At 48.0% G+C, this 17,679-nt stretch overlaps 1 protein-coding gene across 5 annotated transcripts in view; it reads left to right on the forward strand.

The window, feature by feature from the left end:
- The window catches only part of SCARA3 (scavenger receptor class A member 3), a 72,055-nt gene that overhangs the window by 23,914 nt on the left and 30,462 nt on the right, over nt 1-17,679 (forward strand). For all 5 annotated transcript variants that reach the window (XM_034661334.1, XM_034661332.1, XM_034661333.1 and 2 more), the window contains 2 exons: nt 2,986-3,084; nt 4,450-5,493. In XM_034661334.1, the coding sequence (XP_034517225.1) occupies nt 2,986-3,084; nt 4,450-5,493 (1,143 nt within the window). The remainder of the gene's footprint in view (nt 1-2,985; nt 3,085-4,449; nt 5,494-17,679) is intronic.

Here is a 17,679-nt window from a genome sequence, read left to right on the forward strand (position 1 = left end):
AGGGGGGAAGCTGCTGTCCATCATTCTGAGGTAGCAAACTGGACATCAGGGAACTTTCAGAGTCTGTTCCTGGTCAGGCCTTACAGGGTCCCACCTCCCCGCACCCGCAGGACCATGAATAAAGCTCCAGCAGCCATAGGCTTGAGCCCAGAGAGGAACACAAGCACCTACGCGCTTTAGAGGGTGTGGTCAGTGATGGGTGCCCACCAGGTGCCAGGCGCTGTTGCACATATGACATCCAAGAATCATCTCAACAAGCCCCAAAATGGGAGGCTGACCTCATTCCACATATCTGGGAAGGTGAAATATTTGCCCTAAGATCCAGAGTGAGTGAACAGAAGATCATAATAATTGAGGGGGGAGTGCATTCAGGGAATCCAGGGAGAACTTCAGGCTTCCTTTTGTTTTTGCCTCCAGCCTGGGTATCGCAAGTCCCTAGAGCAGAGCAGGCACCATCCTGACCTGGTTAGTAGGTGCTCAATAATATCAGTCAAATAAATGACTAGAGATTTGTGAATATATATGTGAACAGTCCTAGTCAAGGTATTATGGTCAAGACTGTGGACAAAGTCCGGAAGGTTGAGCAAAATTAGTCTTCCTCATAGGGACTTGGAAAATCCACTTATTCATTTAACCAGGTATCTGTTGCATGCATACTACAAGCCAAGAACTGTATTAGGCACTGGGCATATGCTGCTTAATAAAACATAGGTCTTGTCTTTATGAAGCTTATAATCTAGAGCAAGGTTTGGTAAACTTTCTGTAAAGGGCTAGGTAATAAATATTTTAGGATTTACAAGCCACATATGGTCTCTGTCAAAACCACTCTGCCATTGTAGAGCAAAAGCATCCAGGGGACAATAGGTAAATGAATGGAGTTGGCTTTGTTCCAGCAAAGCGACATTGGGTTACATTCAGCGTGCAGATCCTGCTTTGCCAACCCTAGGTCTAGAACAATAATCTATGAACTTTTTTTTGACCGTGCGCCCCATCAGTAAAATGTTTGATTTAAAATGCATCAAAAAATTAGATAGGTTGATGAATAGATAAGAAGATAGAATGGACAGATGTATAATAAAGTAAATACAGTAAAATGTTAATTATGGAATATAGACAGTAGATACACTACTGCCTACTGTACAAATAAGATAGTCACTGTCCAAGCCTGATTACTCTGTTTAAAAATTTTTATACTTAAATATTGGGAAAGAAAAAAATGATAACCTCACACCTGTAAAATATACCTATTTATTTATAAATTATATACGTGTACTTTTTTAGTATACATTACAAGACTTAATTTTGAAAAGGTGAGAAAAAATAAGATCTAAAAAGTAAGGAAAACAGTAAACAAATTCATATGTAATTACAAATCATGAAATGTACAGTGAAAAAATGAACAGGGTGAATTACATGAATGAGCCCTTGGGTATTGGCTTGGAGGTAGACTTTATAAAGCATTAGGACAGGAATCAAAGTCATTCAGTCTTTCTACGCCTCTGTTCCCCCCATTTATATAAGCAATTTTAATTTGGGGGAGGCTCAAATGGAATAATAAATACTATAAACTCTAGGTGCTAGTGTAATATAATGGTATAGAACTGTTCCTAGGATCTCTCAACATGTCGCTGCTACTAATAAAGTCTCAACAGCTCTGAGATGTACAATGTCAATTAAAGCCCAGAGATTTAAAAAAAAAAATGGAATCATGGAATTTTGGAGCTGAGAAGAACATCAGAAGTCATCTAGCGTCATACTTTCCTTTTACAGATGATTCAGTTGAGCTGCAGAAAGATTAACTGACTTGCCTGATGACACCCAACAAATCTGAGGCAAACATGGACCAGAAGTTGCATTCCCTAACTCTCTTGTTGGGACTATTTCCATCCCCCGAACTTACCTTCCTAGGCTCTGTGGGAAACATCTTGTCTACCCTGTCCTCTCCTCTCACTTCCCCATCCAGCCGGCATTTGCTAGAGAAAGCCAGGGATCCTGCTACTGCCCAGATGAGCTCTAACCTCTGGTCAGCACTGACCCCTGAGAAGCTGGTATAAGCTGGTAAAACTTTTCCTAGGGGTTACTTCAGAACCATGTGTCCAACTTCAAAAATATTAATACACTTTGACCCATTAATTCTATTTCAAGCAATGTATCCTAAGAGAATAACCATATACGCACAACCATCAAATATAAGGATTATTTCTAGGAACAAGTGTTATTCGTACTTACGTATCAAGTTTTATTTGTAGGCTCGGAAGTGTCCCCCAACCACAGGGGATTTTTATATAATTGCTGAGTCATTTATATAGCATATGATACAGACATTAAAAGTAATGGGAAAAAAAGGTAATGATCTTCAAGTGATTTAAACCTCAATAGAAAAATGTCCATGACATGATTCCAGTGAAGCAAAATGAAAGAAAATAGATGAGATATTCCAAACATTCCAGGTTACTGTTGCTGTTTTCTAAAAAAGTATACATATATCTATGTAACTACAGAATGGTTTGGGAGATAAGAATCCAAGAGATAAATGAAGATATTGATGGCTATTATCTCTCAGTGGTAGGATTAAGAATATTTTTTATATTCTTTTTGTATTTTTTTTCTATATTTTCCCTATTCTATTCTATCCTGTGGTCAGGTCCTAGTTTTAAAACGTGGAGGGGGCTATATAGATACACACACACGCACATACACACATTCATATACATATATACACACAAGCATATAACACTTAAGGGAGATATATAAAGAGGTATAGATCTATCTAGATCTACAGATAGATGTAGATCTATGTTTTTAAGGAATGCGTGACAAAGCCTGGCCATGAGAAGCATCTTCCTTCCCCCCACTGAAAAGCCCCATAGAAGGGTGAATGGTTTTGGTTGCAGAAAGGCTCATAAAAATACCTTCTCAACAAATGACTGCTGTTTCTCTGAGCTAAGACCCTGCCCCAGTTTCTCATCTGTGTTTCCCATACAGTTTTCAGGAAAGTGGACTCTCTCTCAGAAGACATCTCCCTGGCCCAGGCCATTTATGATAAGAAGCTTATGTCTATGCAGGAAAATCTCCAGGGACTGGGTAAGTGTCCAGTGTCCAAATGTGCTCATGACTAAGAAGGAAGACCAGTATTAATGGGGGAACAGTCAGTGTTTCCTCCAGGCCTGGAATAGGGCAGCCTTCATCAACCTTCTAGGCACAAGGGAAAGACAGCTATGGCTCCCTGCCTCCCTGTCCATTCAGAGAGGGCTGTTGTCCTGGGATTCACCCAGGACTGGGGCCAGGGTTTCTGTGTGTGGTACAGATCTAGCCAGAGACTGCAGGTAGAGAAGGAACCGGAAGACACTGCATTCCTCAGTTATTCTCATGTATCTGAAATGATTACTATTTTTTAAAGATTTATCTATTATTTGAGAAAGAAAGAAAGTGCAGGTGCAAGCAGGAGGAGGGGCAGAGACAGAGAGAGAGACAAGCAGACTTCCTGCTGAGCAGGGAACCCAACACAGGGCTCGATCCCAGAACCCTGAGATCATAACCCAAGCCAAAATCAAGAGTCAGACGCGTAACCAACTGAGCCACCCAACTACCCAGAAATTATTTTTAAGATCTTCCAAAACCTCTTGATAAGTCTACCCTACCCTACCCTACCAGTCCATGATGCTATCTCCTGCTTCAACCAGGGACCTTCTCATTCTGAGACTGAGACAGAAGGAGCCACAATAGAAGCGGTAGAGGTGGCCTGCCCTGATAGAAAGAGAAAGTACTAGATGAGGGATATATGGCAAGCTTCTCTGCACCTCATTTCTCATCTGTCACAGGGAGAAATCTTCCCCACACCATCTTTTCCCCATAAGTTTATTGGTAACAAGTATAAAAATATTTGGAGAGGGGCGCCTGGGTGGCACAGCGGTTAGGCGTCTGCCTTCGGCTCAGGGCGTGATCCCAGCGTTACGGGATCGAGCCCCACATCAGGCTCCTCTGCTATGAGCCTGCTTCTTCCTCTCCCACTCCCCCTGCTTGTGTTCCCTCTCTCGCTGGCTGTCTCTATCTCTGTCAAATAAATAAATAAAATCTTTAAAAAAAAAAAAAAAAAAGAAAAAAAAAGAAAAAAAAATAAAAAAATATTTGGAGAAATTTTAAGATAAAGTGTAAATGGGTGGTTCTTGGCAACATTAGAAAAGTTATGAAGATATATTCTCGAGAATTTGGTGGCAAGATGGAAAAAATATCCCCAATTCTACATTTCAGGTCATAGTAAAGACATTTGGTAATATAATATTTCATAGAGATGGTAAGGCTTTTTCAAAAAGGATTTCATAGCAGGCTTAGGATAGGAAGAGGGATTGGGAAGCCACTTGACAATTCATTATGCTCTGAAATATGTAAGAAACAACTTTTGTCCCACGATCCTTCAGCAACTCAAAATGTTGTCCCTTTCCCCTGAAGATCTGAAAACCCCAAACAACTGTTCTTTCTGCCATGAGGCTGGGCAGCTGGAGCAAGAGATCAGAAAACTGCAGGAGGAGCTGGAGGGAATTCAGAAGATGCTTCTGGCCCAGGAAGTGCAGCTGGACCAGACCTCTCAGACCCATGAGTTGCTCTCCACCACCAGCAGTCAGATCTCCCAGGAGATGGGCAGTTGTTCCTTCTCTATCCACCAGGTCAACCAGTCTCTGGGGCTCTTTCTCGCCCAGGTGAGAGGCTGGCAGGCCACCACGGCTGGCCTGGACCTCTCTCTGAAGGACCTCACCCAGGACTGCTATGACGTCAAGGCCACAGTCCACCAGATCAACTTCACTGTGGGGCAGACTTCGGAGTGGATCCATGGGATCCGGCGGAAGACTGACGAGGAGACCCTGACCCTCCAGAAGATTGTCACTGACTGGCAAAACTACACCCGGCTCTTCAGCAGCCTGCGCACCACCTCAGCCAAGACCGGAGAAGCAGTCAAGAACATCCAGGCCACCCTGGGGGTGTCCTCGCAGCGCATCAGTCAGAATGCCGAGAGCATGCACGACTTGGTGCTGCAGGTCATGGGCCTGCAGCTGCAGCTGGATAACATCTCATCCTTCCTGGACGACCATGAGGAGAACATGCACGATCTGCAGTACCACACCCGCTATGCCCAGAACCGCACGGTGGAGAGGTTCGAGACGCTAGAAGGACGCATGGCTTCGCACGAGATCGAGATCAGCACCATCTTCACCAACATCAATGCCACCGACAACCATGTGCACAGCATGCTCAAGTACCTGGACGACGTGCGGCTCTCCTGCACGCTGGGCTTCCACACCCATGCCGAGGAGCTCTACTACCTGAACAAGTCCGTCTCCCTCATGCTGGGCACCACGGACCTGCTCCGGGAGCGCTTCAGCCTGCTCAGTGCGCGGCTGGACTTCAACGTCCGCAACCTCTCCATGATCGTAGAGGAGATGAAGGCTGTGGACACACAGCATGGAGAAATCCTTCGCAACGTCACCATCCTGAGAGGTAAGAGCCAGACCTGGGCCACACCTGCTATGAGCACCCAGAGGGCTGTGGTGATCTTGCCCAACACAGAAGTACCTGGTTCCAGGCAAAAGTCCTGGTAGGTTCATACAATCCTGTAGCAAATGCCTGGGCAACTGGAAGCTTTAAAAAATGCAGTAGTCCCCCTTTTATCTGTGGTTTCAATTTTCTCCTAATGAGGTATCCTCAGAAGGTCAATAGTAGCCTAATGCGACGTCACAACGCCTGTGTCCTTCACCTTACTTCATCTCATCACTTAGGCATTTTATCACCTCGGGTCATTACAAGAAGGGCAAATGCAGCACCATAGGGTATTTTGAGAGAGAGAAAGACAACATTCACATAATGCCTAATTTATGTATTAAACTTTATCACAAGTAAGTATATATAGGAAAAAATAAGCTATGTAGGGGGGTCTTGGAACATATCCATCATGGATAAGGGAAGCCTACTGTACTTACAAACCTCTTTTGTGAAGGTGCTATGGTTCCTAATTTTGCCTGCCATACAAAACTGAATTTTCATATGTGGATTTGCTTGATAGGGTCCACACAGAGAAATAGGCAGACTTCACCTTGGAAACTCTGTTTTCTCATTTTCTCCCTTCCCACCTCATCACTGGGGCGCTCAGCCACCTGCTCCTTGGGATGCCCATCACTGTGATGCTCTCTTCTCTCATCTCACCCCTGCATTAGTCAGAGTTCTCCAGAAAAACAGAAACAATAAGAGAGAGAAAGAGATTATTTTAAAGATTGGCTTATATAATTAGGGAGGCTGACCAAGTCCAAAATCTGCTCAGCTGATGTCCCAGTTTGAGTTGGAAGGCCAGAAGCTGCTGTAGAACAGGAAGAGATGATGGGCCAGTTTGAAGGCCACCAGGCAGGAGAATCCTCTCTTACTTATGGGAGGGTCAGCCTTTTGGTCTATCCAGGCCTTCAACTGATTAGATGAGGCCCGCCACATTGGGCAGAGCAATCTGGTCTCCTCAGTACCAATTTAAATGTTAGTCTCATCTATAAACACTCCTATAGACACGTCCAGAATAATGTTTGGCCAAATGTCTGGCCACTCTGTGGTCCAGTCAAGTTGACACATAAAATTAACCATGACAAATCAACTTGGTACCCAATATACATGTTCTTAAATCATACTTAATTCCCAAATGGAAATACTAACAAGGTTACAATTCTGCCTAATGCTCATGATGTGAGTGCCCTCTGTACAACCAAAACCGCACTAACCCCTTCCCCAGAAGAGAAGGTGAAGTCCCTGAGAAATATTTACTCTTCCCTTTGATATCTCATAATTTAAATACTATGACATAAAGTTAACAATATTTAAATACTGTGATATAAAGTCAATATATTTTAGGTTTTATGTAAGGGGATAAGAGAGGGAAGAAAGCAAAAATACCTAGTGTATATATATCAATATATTTAAAACACACCAAGGAGGGAATACTCTTGACAAGGAGTACATGGTCATAGCTGGTATTTATAACTTTCTCCTTCCACTACCCATCTGTATTTTCTTTACCCTCGGCAAGCACCTCAGTTGGTTGTTATTCTTTACCTGGTAGGGTGATTCAAACCTTCATTCCCAATCTAGGGCCCTTCCTAGTTTGGATTGAGTTGTTGTAGTTTTTTCCACTGAATTTATTTCAGGGCATGGTAGCACCGAGAGACACCCTGCAGGATCTTCTGAATTCCGGACATGCTCTGTCTTACCTCCATTGTAGAGTAGTGGTCTATTTTCTCCTTGGTAGTCAGGATCAGTCACCTCAGTCAGCACAGTAACTTCTTTGCTTATTAATTCAGAGGCATGAGAAGCCCAAAGTGATTAGGCAGCAGTCTTAACTTCCAGTTCAATGGAGTCATTGTTGTGTCTCCTGGCAGAAACATTCCTTCCTTTGGAACTAAGATCTCTAAGCCAGCAGAGCATAAGGTTGTGGGAATAAGAAGCAAACATTTTGCTAGTGGGTTATGGGTGACAGTGGGTGGTGTCTTTCCCATCGCCACCCCTTGATCCCAGGACCAGTGAAGCCCGGCTATCAGAGAAACAGCACCATGTATCCTGGACACTGATTCAGACCCTATAGGGCCACAGAGCTAGCACTGGAAGTGAGTCCTCAAAGGCCATTTCAATCTTCTGTCACACCAGCTGTTTCAAGATGGTGGAGACCATGGTAGCACCAGTGAATTCCATGATCATGGGCCCGTTGTTGCACTTTGTGTGCTGTAAAGTGATTTCCTTGATCAGAAGCAGCGCTACATTGGAATACCACGGAATATGATGATGGTGGATAATGCATTCTGTATGGTGTTTTGGGGGCACAAGCACTTCATGAAGGGAAGGCAAATGCATATCCAGAGGAAGTTTCTATGTCAGCCGGAACAAAACATGGCCCTTCCATGATGGTAGTGGTCCAGTGTAATTAACCTGCCACCAGGTAGCTAGCTGGCTGATCACCCCGTGGACTGTGCTATATTGGGGACTTGCTGGTGGTCTCTGCTGTTGGCAGTTTAGGCACTCAGCAGTAGCCACAGCCAGGTTGGCCTTGGCGACTGGAAGTCCATGTTGCTGACCCCATGCACAAAATCCATCCTTGCCTTCATGGCAACTTTGTTCATGAACCCATTGGTCAATGACAGGGGTGACTGGAGAAGAAGGCTGACCGCTATCCCACAGAATAGGTCATGCTATATCCACTTGACTATTAGAATCCTCCTCTGTGGAGCTCACCCTTTGGAGAACATTCACAGAGGACACAAATATCTTAACATTTTTTGCCCCTACAGAGAGGACTATTCACATACCTCTTCCCCAGATTTTCTTGTGACCAGTTTTCCAATTGTGTTTCTGCTAAGTCCCTGACTATCCAGCCAAACCATTGGCCACAGCCCATGAAGCAGGTTACAATCACGCATCTGGCCATTTCTTCTTCCAAGCAAGCATGACACAGCCAGGTACACTGCCAGAAGTTCTGTCCACTGGGAAGATGTTCGGTCCCACTATCCTTCAGGGAAGTCCCAAAGAAGGGTTGTAATGTTGCCGCTGTCCACTTTCAAGTGATGCCTGTGTATCATGCAGAACCAATGGTGGACTGGGCTGGAATCTTTCCTTCCTCTGTCAGCTGGTCATAGGGAAGGCCCCATAACACCATAGGTGCAGGCTGGGAGAGAAGAGGTAGTATAGTAGGAGTGGGGACCATGGGTATTTGGGCCATTTTATCCTGTAACTTACTTGTGCCTTCATGGCCTCCTCAAGCCTGATTACATATACACCACTTCCGTTGGATGGTGGAATGTGGCTCTGTATGCCCAGCTTCATAACTTGGTGGGTCAGAAAGTACCCAGTGCAAGATGGGCAGTTCAGGTCTCATGGTACCTTGGTGGCCCATGGCTAGTATCTAGTCTATACCCAAGACCTATAACAGCCCAAGAGATGTTTCTCAAAAGGAGAGTAGTTATCCACGGAGGATGGCATGGCTTTGCTCCAAAATCCTAAGGGTCTATGGTGCAGTTCACTTATAGGGGTCTGCCAAAGGCCCCACTCAGCATTCCTATCTGCCACTGCCACTTTGAGCACCATTGGGTCTGCTGGATCATATGGCCCAAGTAGCAAAGCAGCTTACCCACCAGCCCGACCTGTTGAAGAGCCTTCTCTTGTCCTGGGCCTCACTCAAAACCAGCACGTTTTCAGGTCACTCAGTAAATGGACTGGAATAACACACCCAAGTGAGGAAGATGTATATGTTGCCTCCAAAATCCAAAGAGTCCCACTAGGTGTGCCTAGTGCCAGCTTATTCTTCACCTTAGAAGGGATATCTCAACATGCCACATCACTGGACCACTAAAAATTTCACTGACGTACAAGGCCCTTGAATTTTTTTTTTAATTTATTTGAAAGAGACAGAGATAGACCCCAAGAGGTCACTTTTCCTGGGGGTAGGGAAACTGCTTCCACTGTCAAAGATGACTCATAATAATTTAGGGGTCCCATGTCCGCAGTTCCATCAGGGTCTTCCCACATATCTCCATTCCTTCCCAGGATCCCATTCCTTCCCAGTCAATGCCTTTACTTTAACAGTAGACACCCTGGGAAGCTGGGAATTCAATCTGCATTGCAATTCGGCCAGTCATAGGATGAGGTTGTATGTTAGATTTTTCAACAGTTTCATCCCTGTAGCTACAGGAGAAAAGGGAGGACATAGAAGCTTGCAGGTCATTTATGTGACACTTGAGCTGGGAATTTGAACCCCCAAGCTCAACCTTTTCTTTCCCCACTTTGTCCAGTAACATTAGGAGCAACCAATCTCATTATACTCGTTATTTTGACAAAAAATGTTCGAAGTATCATACACATGGTCACCCAGATCCTTGCCTCTCTTAAGTGGTTGATGAGGAGTCCCCCATACTTCTTATATCTCTATTGTCAGATTGTGCCTTGGACTATTAGGCTCTCTGTACTACTAGAAATAAAGTCATTGGCATCTTTAAATCTTAGATTAGAGAGTCAATTCCAGAAACCCCAGATCAGTTTGCAAAACTCATCTTTAAAATTCTGTTCCTTTAGAATCACTCTTGGCACCAAAATCTGTATTAGTCAGGGTTCTCCAGAGAAACAGAACCAACCAACGGGATATATATATATATGAGACCCAGGAGAGCTGATAGGGTAGTTGCAGTCTGAAGGCTGGCAGGCTCAAGACCCAGGAAGAGCCAATGTTTCAGTTCAAACCCAAAGGCAGGAGAGAGCTGATGTCCCTGTTTGAAGCAGTCAGGCAGGAGGAGTTCCTTCTTAGCCTTTCTTTCTATTAAGGCCTTCAACTGACTGAATGAGGCCAACCCACGTTGGGGATTTACTCAGTCTACTGATTCAAATATTAATCTCACAGGCATACCTGGAATAACATTTGGCCAAATATCTGGGAACCCCATGGCTCAGTCAAGTTGACACATGAAATTAACCATCAGACCTGAGAAAAAGGAGGAATAAGTCATATATAGCAGGGTCAGCATGGATGAGCAGAAGAGTTCCAGGTGGAGGGAGAGATACATACCAAGATCCTGGGGAAAGTGGATGGCATACACATTATCTCCTTTTATTCCCGGGATCCCTGAAACTGAACCCAAGAAGCCTTTACTAAGAACTGAGTACCACATGAGGTCTAGCCAAGCTCACATAGCTATCAAGGAGTGGACACAGGATTCAAATTCAAGGCAGTTCAGATCCAAAGTTGCAAGCTGCCTCGAATGGCCTTCTCCAAAGTCACCTAAAAGCCAGTTCCTCTAAAAGCACCCAAGCAAATGCAGCATGCTCCTCGGTGACTGTGCAGGCTGATCAACGTCATTGCTGTGGTCCACTCCTGTCTCTCGCCATCAGTTTCCCCAGCAAGCGGCTGACCTCCTCGTCCCCTCAGGGTACCTCCATCCTCAGCTTACCCCTAGATTCCATATCGAAGGGTGGTTCCCTGGCCCACTCCTTCGATTCACTTGAAGTGCTCTACAGCTTCTGCTTATGAGAACTTCATTGTGGAGTAAGCATTGTATGAGCCCGCTCAGGCTGCTGTTGCAAAGTGCCACAGACTAGCAGGCTTCAAGAACAGAAATGTATTGTCTCACGGCTCTGGAGGCCAGGAGTCTGAGATCGAGGTGTCCACAGGGTTGGTTCCTCCTGAGGGCTGTGAGGCTCTGTTCCAGACCTTGGCTTGTAGGTGGCTGGCTTTTCCCTGGGTCTCTTCATTTTCTCTCTGTGCATGTCTGTCTCTGTATTCAGTTTCCCCTTTTCATAAAGACACCAGTCATATTGGATTCAGGGTTACCTAGTGGCCACATTTAAAATAGATTCTGTGAGCACCCTGTCTCCAAGGAAGGTCATATTCCAAGGTACTGGGGGTTAGGACTTCAGAATATGAATTTTGAGGAGACACAATTCAATCCCTAACAAATACTTTCACTTTTTCATTCTACTCCTTCACAGCAGTATTCCCAACAGTTGTTCTCTTGGAAAAGAGTCCAAAAGACTCCCTAATTGGGATTCATTTATACTCGGAACCTGGATGGCTATACCCAGGTTCCCTGGACCCTTCCTGAGGAAGAGTGTGTCTTTGTGGGAAGAATGTTCAACCTGAAAATATAACCAGTCTTGGCTCTAAAGAATAGAGTTAGTTAGCCACTGAGATCTGGCAGTTCCAGAATTTATGGTTTACATTTGGGGGGGCCAACATCTGGGCCTGATAACCTAGGGAGCTCCAAGGAGGAAGGAGGGAGGTCCCCACGATCCCAGACACTCTGTTCTCTCCACAGATTTGGAACCAACCTTTCTGATTCTCATTTTGCTTTAACCATTTAGTCTCAAACCTGTATTGCCTTCATCTTATATCAGTGAGCATTTCTACTGCCACTAGGGTTCATTTTTTAATTTAATCTAAATTGGTGGTGTTGGGTGGGGTTAGGTCCTGTTGGCCTGTGGTCATATTTTTACAACAAAGCTAGGTACTGAGTGTTTCTTGGGTAACTGAAACCTGCCCGCAGTATTTCACATAAAATATGTATCTCTAGGATACAACCTCTAGGATGCATTTCTCCAGCAAAGGCATTGTTAGGTCGTTCTTATGGCTCATGCTCTGGTAATTTTGTGTTTTCGTTGCATTGAGCCCAAGAACAAATGAAATATAAATCTTTCCCAATGACAAAGCCCATTCACAGGCTTTGTTTCATTTCAGCCTCACAACCACCTTTGTAGAGTAGACAAGATTACACTGGGGAGTTGGTGTCTTTATTTTACAGAAAGGTGACCTGAGACTGGGCAAGGTTAAGGCATGAACTCGAGGTCACACTTGATTTTAAATACTGACCCCTCGTCATGGCTCTGAGATGCACACATCTAGTGTCCAGCCTGAAGACGGGACACTGAGAGCATGAGCTTGCAAATACCAAAAATGACTTTCCACTCAGGTCCTGCCTAGGTGTAGGGTGCGGGGCAGAGAGTGAGAAGGGAGAGATGATACTCAAAGTGTTGGAGGGGAACCTCATTCTAAGTATAACCCAACAAGAGTCATGGGAATTTATATCTGCTTCTGTGCTAATAATGGCAGAGTTCTCATCAAAGGACCTCATCTTAGCTGGCGAGTAAGGTAGGACATTTGTTTCAGCCACATCCAACCCTTGGTTCAACCTCCGCGCATCTGTCTACATTCCCCTTGGTTATTAAAGCAGCACAGATAAAACCTTTCTCATTGGAGAGAAAATTCCAGGTACAAAATGTATACCCCTTCCTATAGGTATTTGTTTCTCATTCTTTCTCGCACAGACAAGGGTTGCCAGCCTCTCATGTTGGAGCTGACAGTGAGGTCTCCCCCTGGCTGGAGCTGAGCTGCTCTCTAGAATACTGGGGTTGGGACAGCAGTGTGCTGACCGAAGGGCTGGACTCTTAAATGACATGGGAGAGGAGTCTGACTTCTAATTTGCTCTGAGTCTGTAAACAAAATCACTTACTCTTCCTAAGCCTCTGTTTTTTGTTTATATTTGTCATCTGTAAGTGAAAGGATAAGACAAACTGATCCTTGAGACCTCTTCTAGCTATGTTTGCTCAACAGAAAGCCTGTGATACTCCCATAGTCTTTGTGCCTCTCATAGGGTAGTTCTGTCTTCCTACTCTAGGATGATTTCTGTGTCTGTGATAGACAGTGTCTGTGCTAGGACTGTTGCTTGGGATTAGAGACAGGAAACCATCATTGCTTATTAGCTGAGTGATCTTGGGCAAGGCTCTTGGCTACTTTCAATTCAGTTTCCCTCATCCGCAAATAGGAGTATTAATACCTACCTTGCTTATAGCCTGTGGGGTAGCCTTGAGTATCATTGTCAACAAGGAGTAGGAACAAGTTTTTGTAAACTATAAAAGGGTGTCCTAATTTCAGGGATGATTTCGAACCTGATTTGCTTGATGATGGGCTCCTTGTCTCACTCACCAAGTACCCAACAGAGTGCCTGCCCTTGGAAGGCTCTCAGGAAACATTTGCTCAGTGAATGCATAATGAAAGCATAAACAAGGCTAGAAGCTGAGGGTGGGCAAGGAAGGTGACACTTGGCCTATTTCTTTCTTTGTTCTTTTTTTTTTTAAGAGAGAGAGAGCGTGTGCTCGAGTGGGGAGGGCCAGAGGGAGAGATAGAATCTTAAGCAGGCCCCACGCCCAGTGCAGAGCCCCATGCGGGGGGCTCAGTCTCAGCACCCTGACATCATGACCTGAGCTGAAATCAAGAGTCAGACACCTAACTGCCTGAGCCACCCAGGTGGCCATTTCTGGCACACTTGTACTTACAGTGCGTGGTCCTGGAGGACTGTTTACGAGGGCCCCACTACCTTGTCGGTCCTGCACTCCAACTATTGTCTCCCCAGCACCATGGGATGAAGCTGAACGTTCTGTTCGATTTCTGTGCCCTGTGGTCCTTACAGCAAATGCACACACAGTCTCCTTTCCTCCCGAATCTTGGCAGCCCTGAACTCCAGCCCCAGTGAAGCTGCTGAAAGCCCTGCTCAGCTTCTCAGCCTGACAGCCGCAGCCTTCTGTCTGGCTTCTCAGCTTCTCTGCCCACACGAACCACTAATCGACAAATGCCTTGAGAAGAAACGTGGCTAAGAAGGCCAGGCCTTAAGGGGTCTCCCTTCTCCCTGTGATTTTGGCCTTTGGTTTCTCTCCAAAGCCCTCAGAAGGATATCTTGCTACTTGATTTGATGATTCGGATTGTTCTCCATGGGAAGTTTGGTCTGCTGCCTTCTAGTGTGTCACGGAAGTAGAAGTCCATTGTCATTTTTCCCGAGTTCCTCGGGTAACAACAGTCAGTATCGACAGTCCCTGACTCAGGCCAACGTATTCACTGAACAGAGGGAAGCCTGAGGTGCAACGAGGGACAGAGACTTTCCCAGCCACCCAATTTGTTAATACCAGAGCTGGGACCTGAACCCAGGTCCCCCAAAGGCCAGGCCAGCCGTGCCTCCCATGGTACCAGTCTTCCGAGAGACACCCCTTCTGTTTCGATGTCTTTCTGTCCTTGTAAGCCGGCCTGCTGCTTTGGACCATGAGATGGACTGTGCCCCTCCTGCCCACGCACTACCCCACCCACGGGTGGGCCGTGTTGGGTGCTGACAGACTCGGGGCTTCTGCTCACACACACACCGTCCCCACCTCTTCCTCCGGGTTCCCAGTGCAGACCAGGAGCAGACCCCCTACTTGTCCCAGACATGCTGTCAGTTGTGGCTCTACCCTAATGGGCCGGGATGGCCTAATTATAGTCTCTGGCTTCCTGAGTAATTACGGGCCTCCCCAGAACTCCGTGGCGCTCCGTGCCTCTCTCCCAACTCTGTACTTCAACCCATACCGCTCCGTTTCCTCCTTTGCTTCAAACGTCCCCCCGCTGCCCAGAGCAGGATCCAGCCCTCCCCTCCTTTGCCTTTAGCCCCGCTGATACCAAGATCTGATTATGGGCTGCATGGGGGGCACCCTGTCCTGCAGAGTGCCTCGGTCAGCCTCTGCCCACATTCCTGGCTCCTAAGCTAACCACTAAACTATGGTTGTTTACTTCCTCCCAGGCTAGACCCAGGTCCCGCCGGCCCTCCCCTCTGACTGCATGACTCATGGTCGGCCCAGGAGGGACCGGCAGATGTTCTGCTCACCTTCAGGTTTCCCTTCCCCGCTCTGTGTGGACCCTCCCCCTCCTCTGGGCAGCACCAGGCCGGAGGCCCTGGCAGGGGGAAGCCATGGGGGGGCTGGGGGGGAGTGAGGAAAGGGCCAGGAGCCCCAGCCACAGTGTGATGAGGACCAGAGGCGGCAGGGTCGGGGGAAGGAGCATGGGTTTCCGAGCTTCAGGCCTGGCTTTGAATCCTGTCTCTACCCCTTCCTGTTGATGACGTTGGGCGAGCCGCCAGCCTCTGCACCCCGTTCCTCCTCTGCAGACTGGGACATCAATCTCGGTGTGCAGTGCTGACACAGGAGACTCAGGAGACACATGTTCGCTGCTCTCATTGTCCTTCCCTTCTGCAAGAGAAGGCAGGTCACAGAGGAAGTTAGAGAGAGAGCCAGGGGCTGGGAGTCCCAGGCACACCGACACGGGGCAGGCTCCATCTTCTGGCCCCTGACGTGGGCAGCAAAGGAGGCCTGGTAAGTGGCCTCAAACGAGGCCACCCTGCCTGATGTCCGCAAGGTGACTGTCTAGGACACCCTTCTGTGTTCTCAGAGATGGGGTCAGTGGGGGCAGCCATGACTAGGGGTGTGGAGAGGGAGGTGGCTCTTTTCCCTGAAGTCCTCCTTCCACGTATGCTGGGGGCTGTCTCCCCCTGGGGCACTGAGGTGAGCACACACCTTCTCCCCGGGCACGTGGGCAGCTAGCCTTCCCCAGCCAGGGAAGCCACCAGGAGCTTCCCCAGGAAGAGGAGGCTGCGAGGGCTGGTGGGGTGGAGGGGCAGAAGACAGGGCCTTTACCCTTTGCCTTGTCTCCCTCACTACCGGCATAGAGGCCCTTAGACGTCCTCGGCAAGAGCGGAGCGGACACCTGATGAAGATAGTGGTGAGGGAAGGATGGGGTCCTGCGGAGAGTGAAGGGGCCCTGCTGGACCTGAGGCTGCTCAGAGCAGGGCGACCTCATCCACAGGAGACTTCTCATGCTTTTCCTGAGTCGTGGCTGGAAATGGGGACTGTGGACCCACCCATCCAGGAACAAGAGTGGAAGGCACAGCAGTGGTTGTAAGGAGAGAGGGTGGAGAACCAGGGAGCTGTGTCCCTGGAGGAGGCAGAGGCTGAGCCTAAAGAAGCAGGCCAGGGAGCAGGGACAGAGGCAGGAGGAGGGGTAGTGGCAGAGCGACAGGGGCCCTTCGGAACTGTCAAGGGCGACTCTCAATTTTAGAGATGAGACCTGAGCTCCAGAGTGGGCAAGAACTTGCCCAGCGTCTCTCCAGGGCCCTCTGACTCCCATCCGCTGCCTCCCCCCCACCTCCAGAGCCCTCTCCACTTCTAATGGCTCTGCTTTTCCAACCTCAGCTCGCTCAGGTGCCAGCTGGGGTGAAGACCGACAGAGCCGTGACTTTGCCAGCTCCAAGCATGTCCTGCCAGGCTGCAGGGGGCCGTCCCCTCATGGGCCCCTCCCTGTACCAGGTTGCAGGGTGGGGTGAGGGGCTGGGGGGAGGCCCTCTGCAGACCAAAGAGCAGGTCCTGCCTCCTGGTTGCTCCCTGGCCAGGTCCCCTCCAGAGCCAGCCAGCCCCACCCATGCCCCCGCCAGCCCGGTGACGGAATCCCCGCCCTTGCAGCTGGCAGGCCACGTGAGCCGAGCCCACACAGGGCCACGTCCCCCTGGGTGGGGGGAAGTGGGCATGGGCAGGCGGGGGCACGGAATGGCTGGAAGGTTTTTATTGGCCCTCATGGGGCTGACTCTGTCTGGGCTCCAGTTTCCAGTTTAGATCCCAGTTTAGATCTTAGAGGAGGATGGTGTCACTGACACTCTGTTCCACAGAAACACTCTGGGAGGCAGACACGCAGGGAGCAGCAAGGGTGGGGGGCCTGGAGGGGGGAGTGAGGGTGGGCAGCAGGTAGCATCAGCTAGGACTCAGAGCCCTGGCGTCTTCATTAGCTGGAGAGGAGGCCCTGGCGCCACAGACCTGGGTCACGGCCACTGGCAGGGCTCCCAGTCCCCAGCTGCAGGATCCCTTGTCCCTGAGAGGCCCACCTGGGTTCTGGTTTCCGCTCGGGGGCCCCTGAGAATACTGCTTCACCTCTCTGGGCTTTAGTTGCCTCCTCTGTGAAATGCAGGGATTGGACTGGCTCCCACCTCGCTCGAAAATGCTGGAAGTCTTTTGCAAGAGGAATGTTGTAGCAGCAGAATTCTCAGGGAGAGCTGAGTCTGGGCATAAGAATTCATCCCCCAGGCCAGCCCTGGGGCCCACTGCTCCCACCACCCCTACCCAGCATCCTTTGCAGAGACCAGTAAAGAAAGCCAGGTCTTTGCTGGGCCTTTCCTGCACGATCCTCACGAGGCCGGAGGGTCCTCTTTCCTCCAAGCTCAGGGTATTGAGAGATGACTTGGGCAGAGTGATAGCCACACTGTGCTTTGTGTCCTCGGGGCGGTACCGCTCTGGGAGGTGGTGACTCTCAGGCCTACAGAGTCACAAGGATATTAA

Source organism: Ailuropoda melanoleuca, chromosome 5, assembly GCF_002007445.2.
Source record: "Ailuropoda melanoleuca isolate Jingjing chromosome 5, ASM200744v2, whole genome shotgun sequence".
NCBI classification, from domain to species: domain Eukaryota; kingdom Metazoa; phylum Chordata; class Mammalia; order Carnivora; family Ursidae; genus Ailuropoda; species Ailuropoda melanoleuca.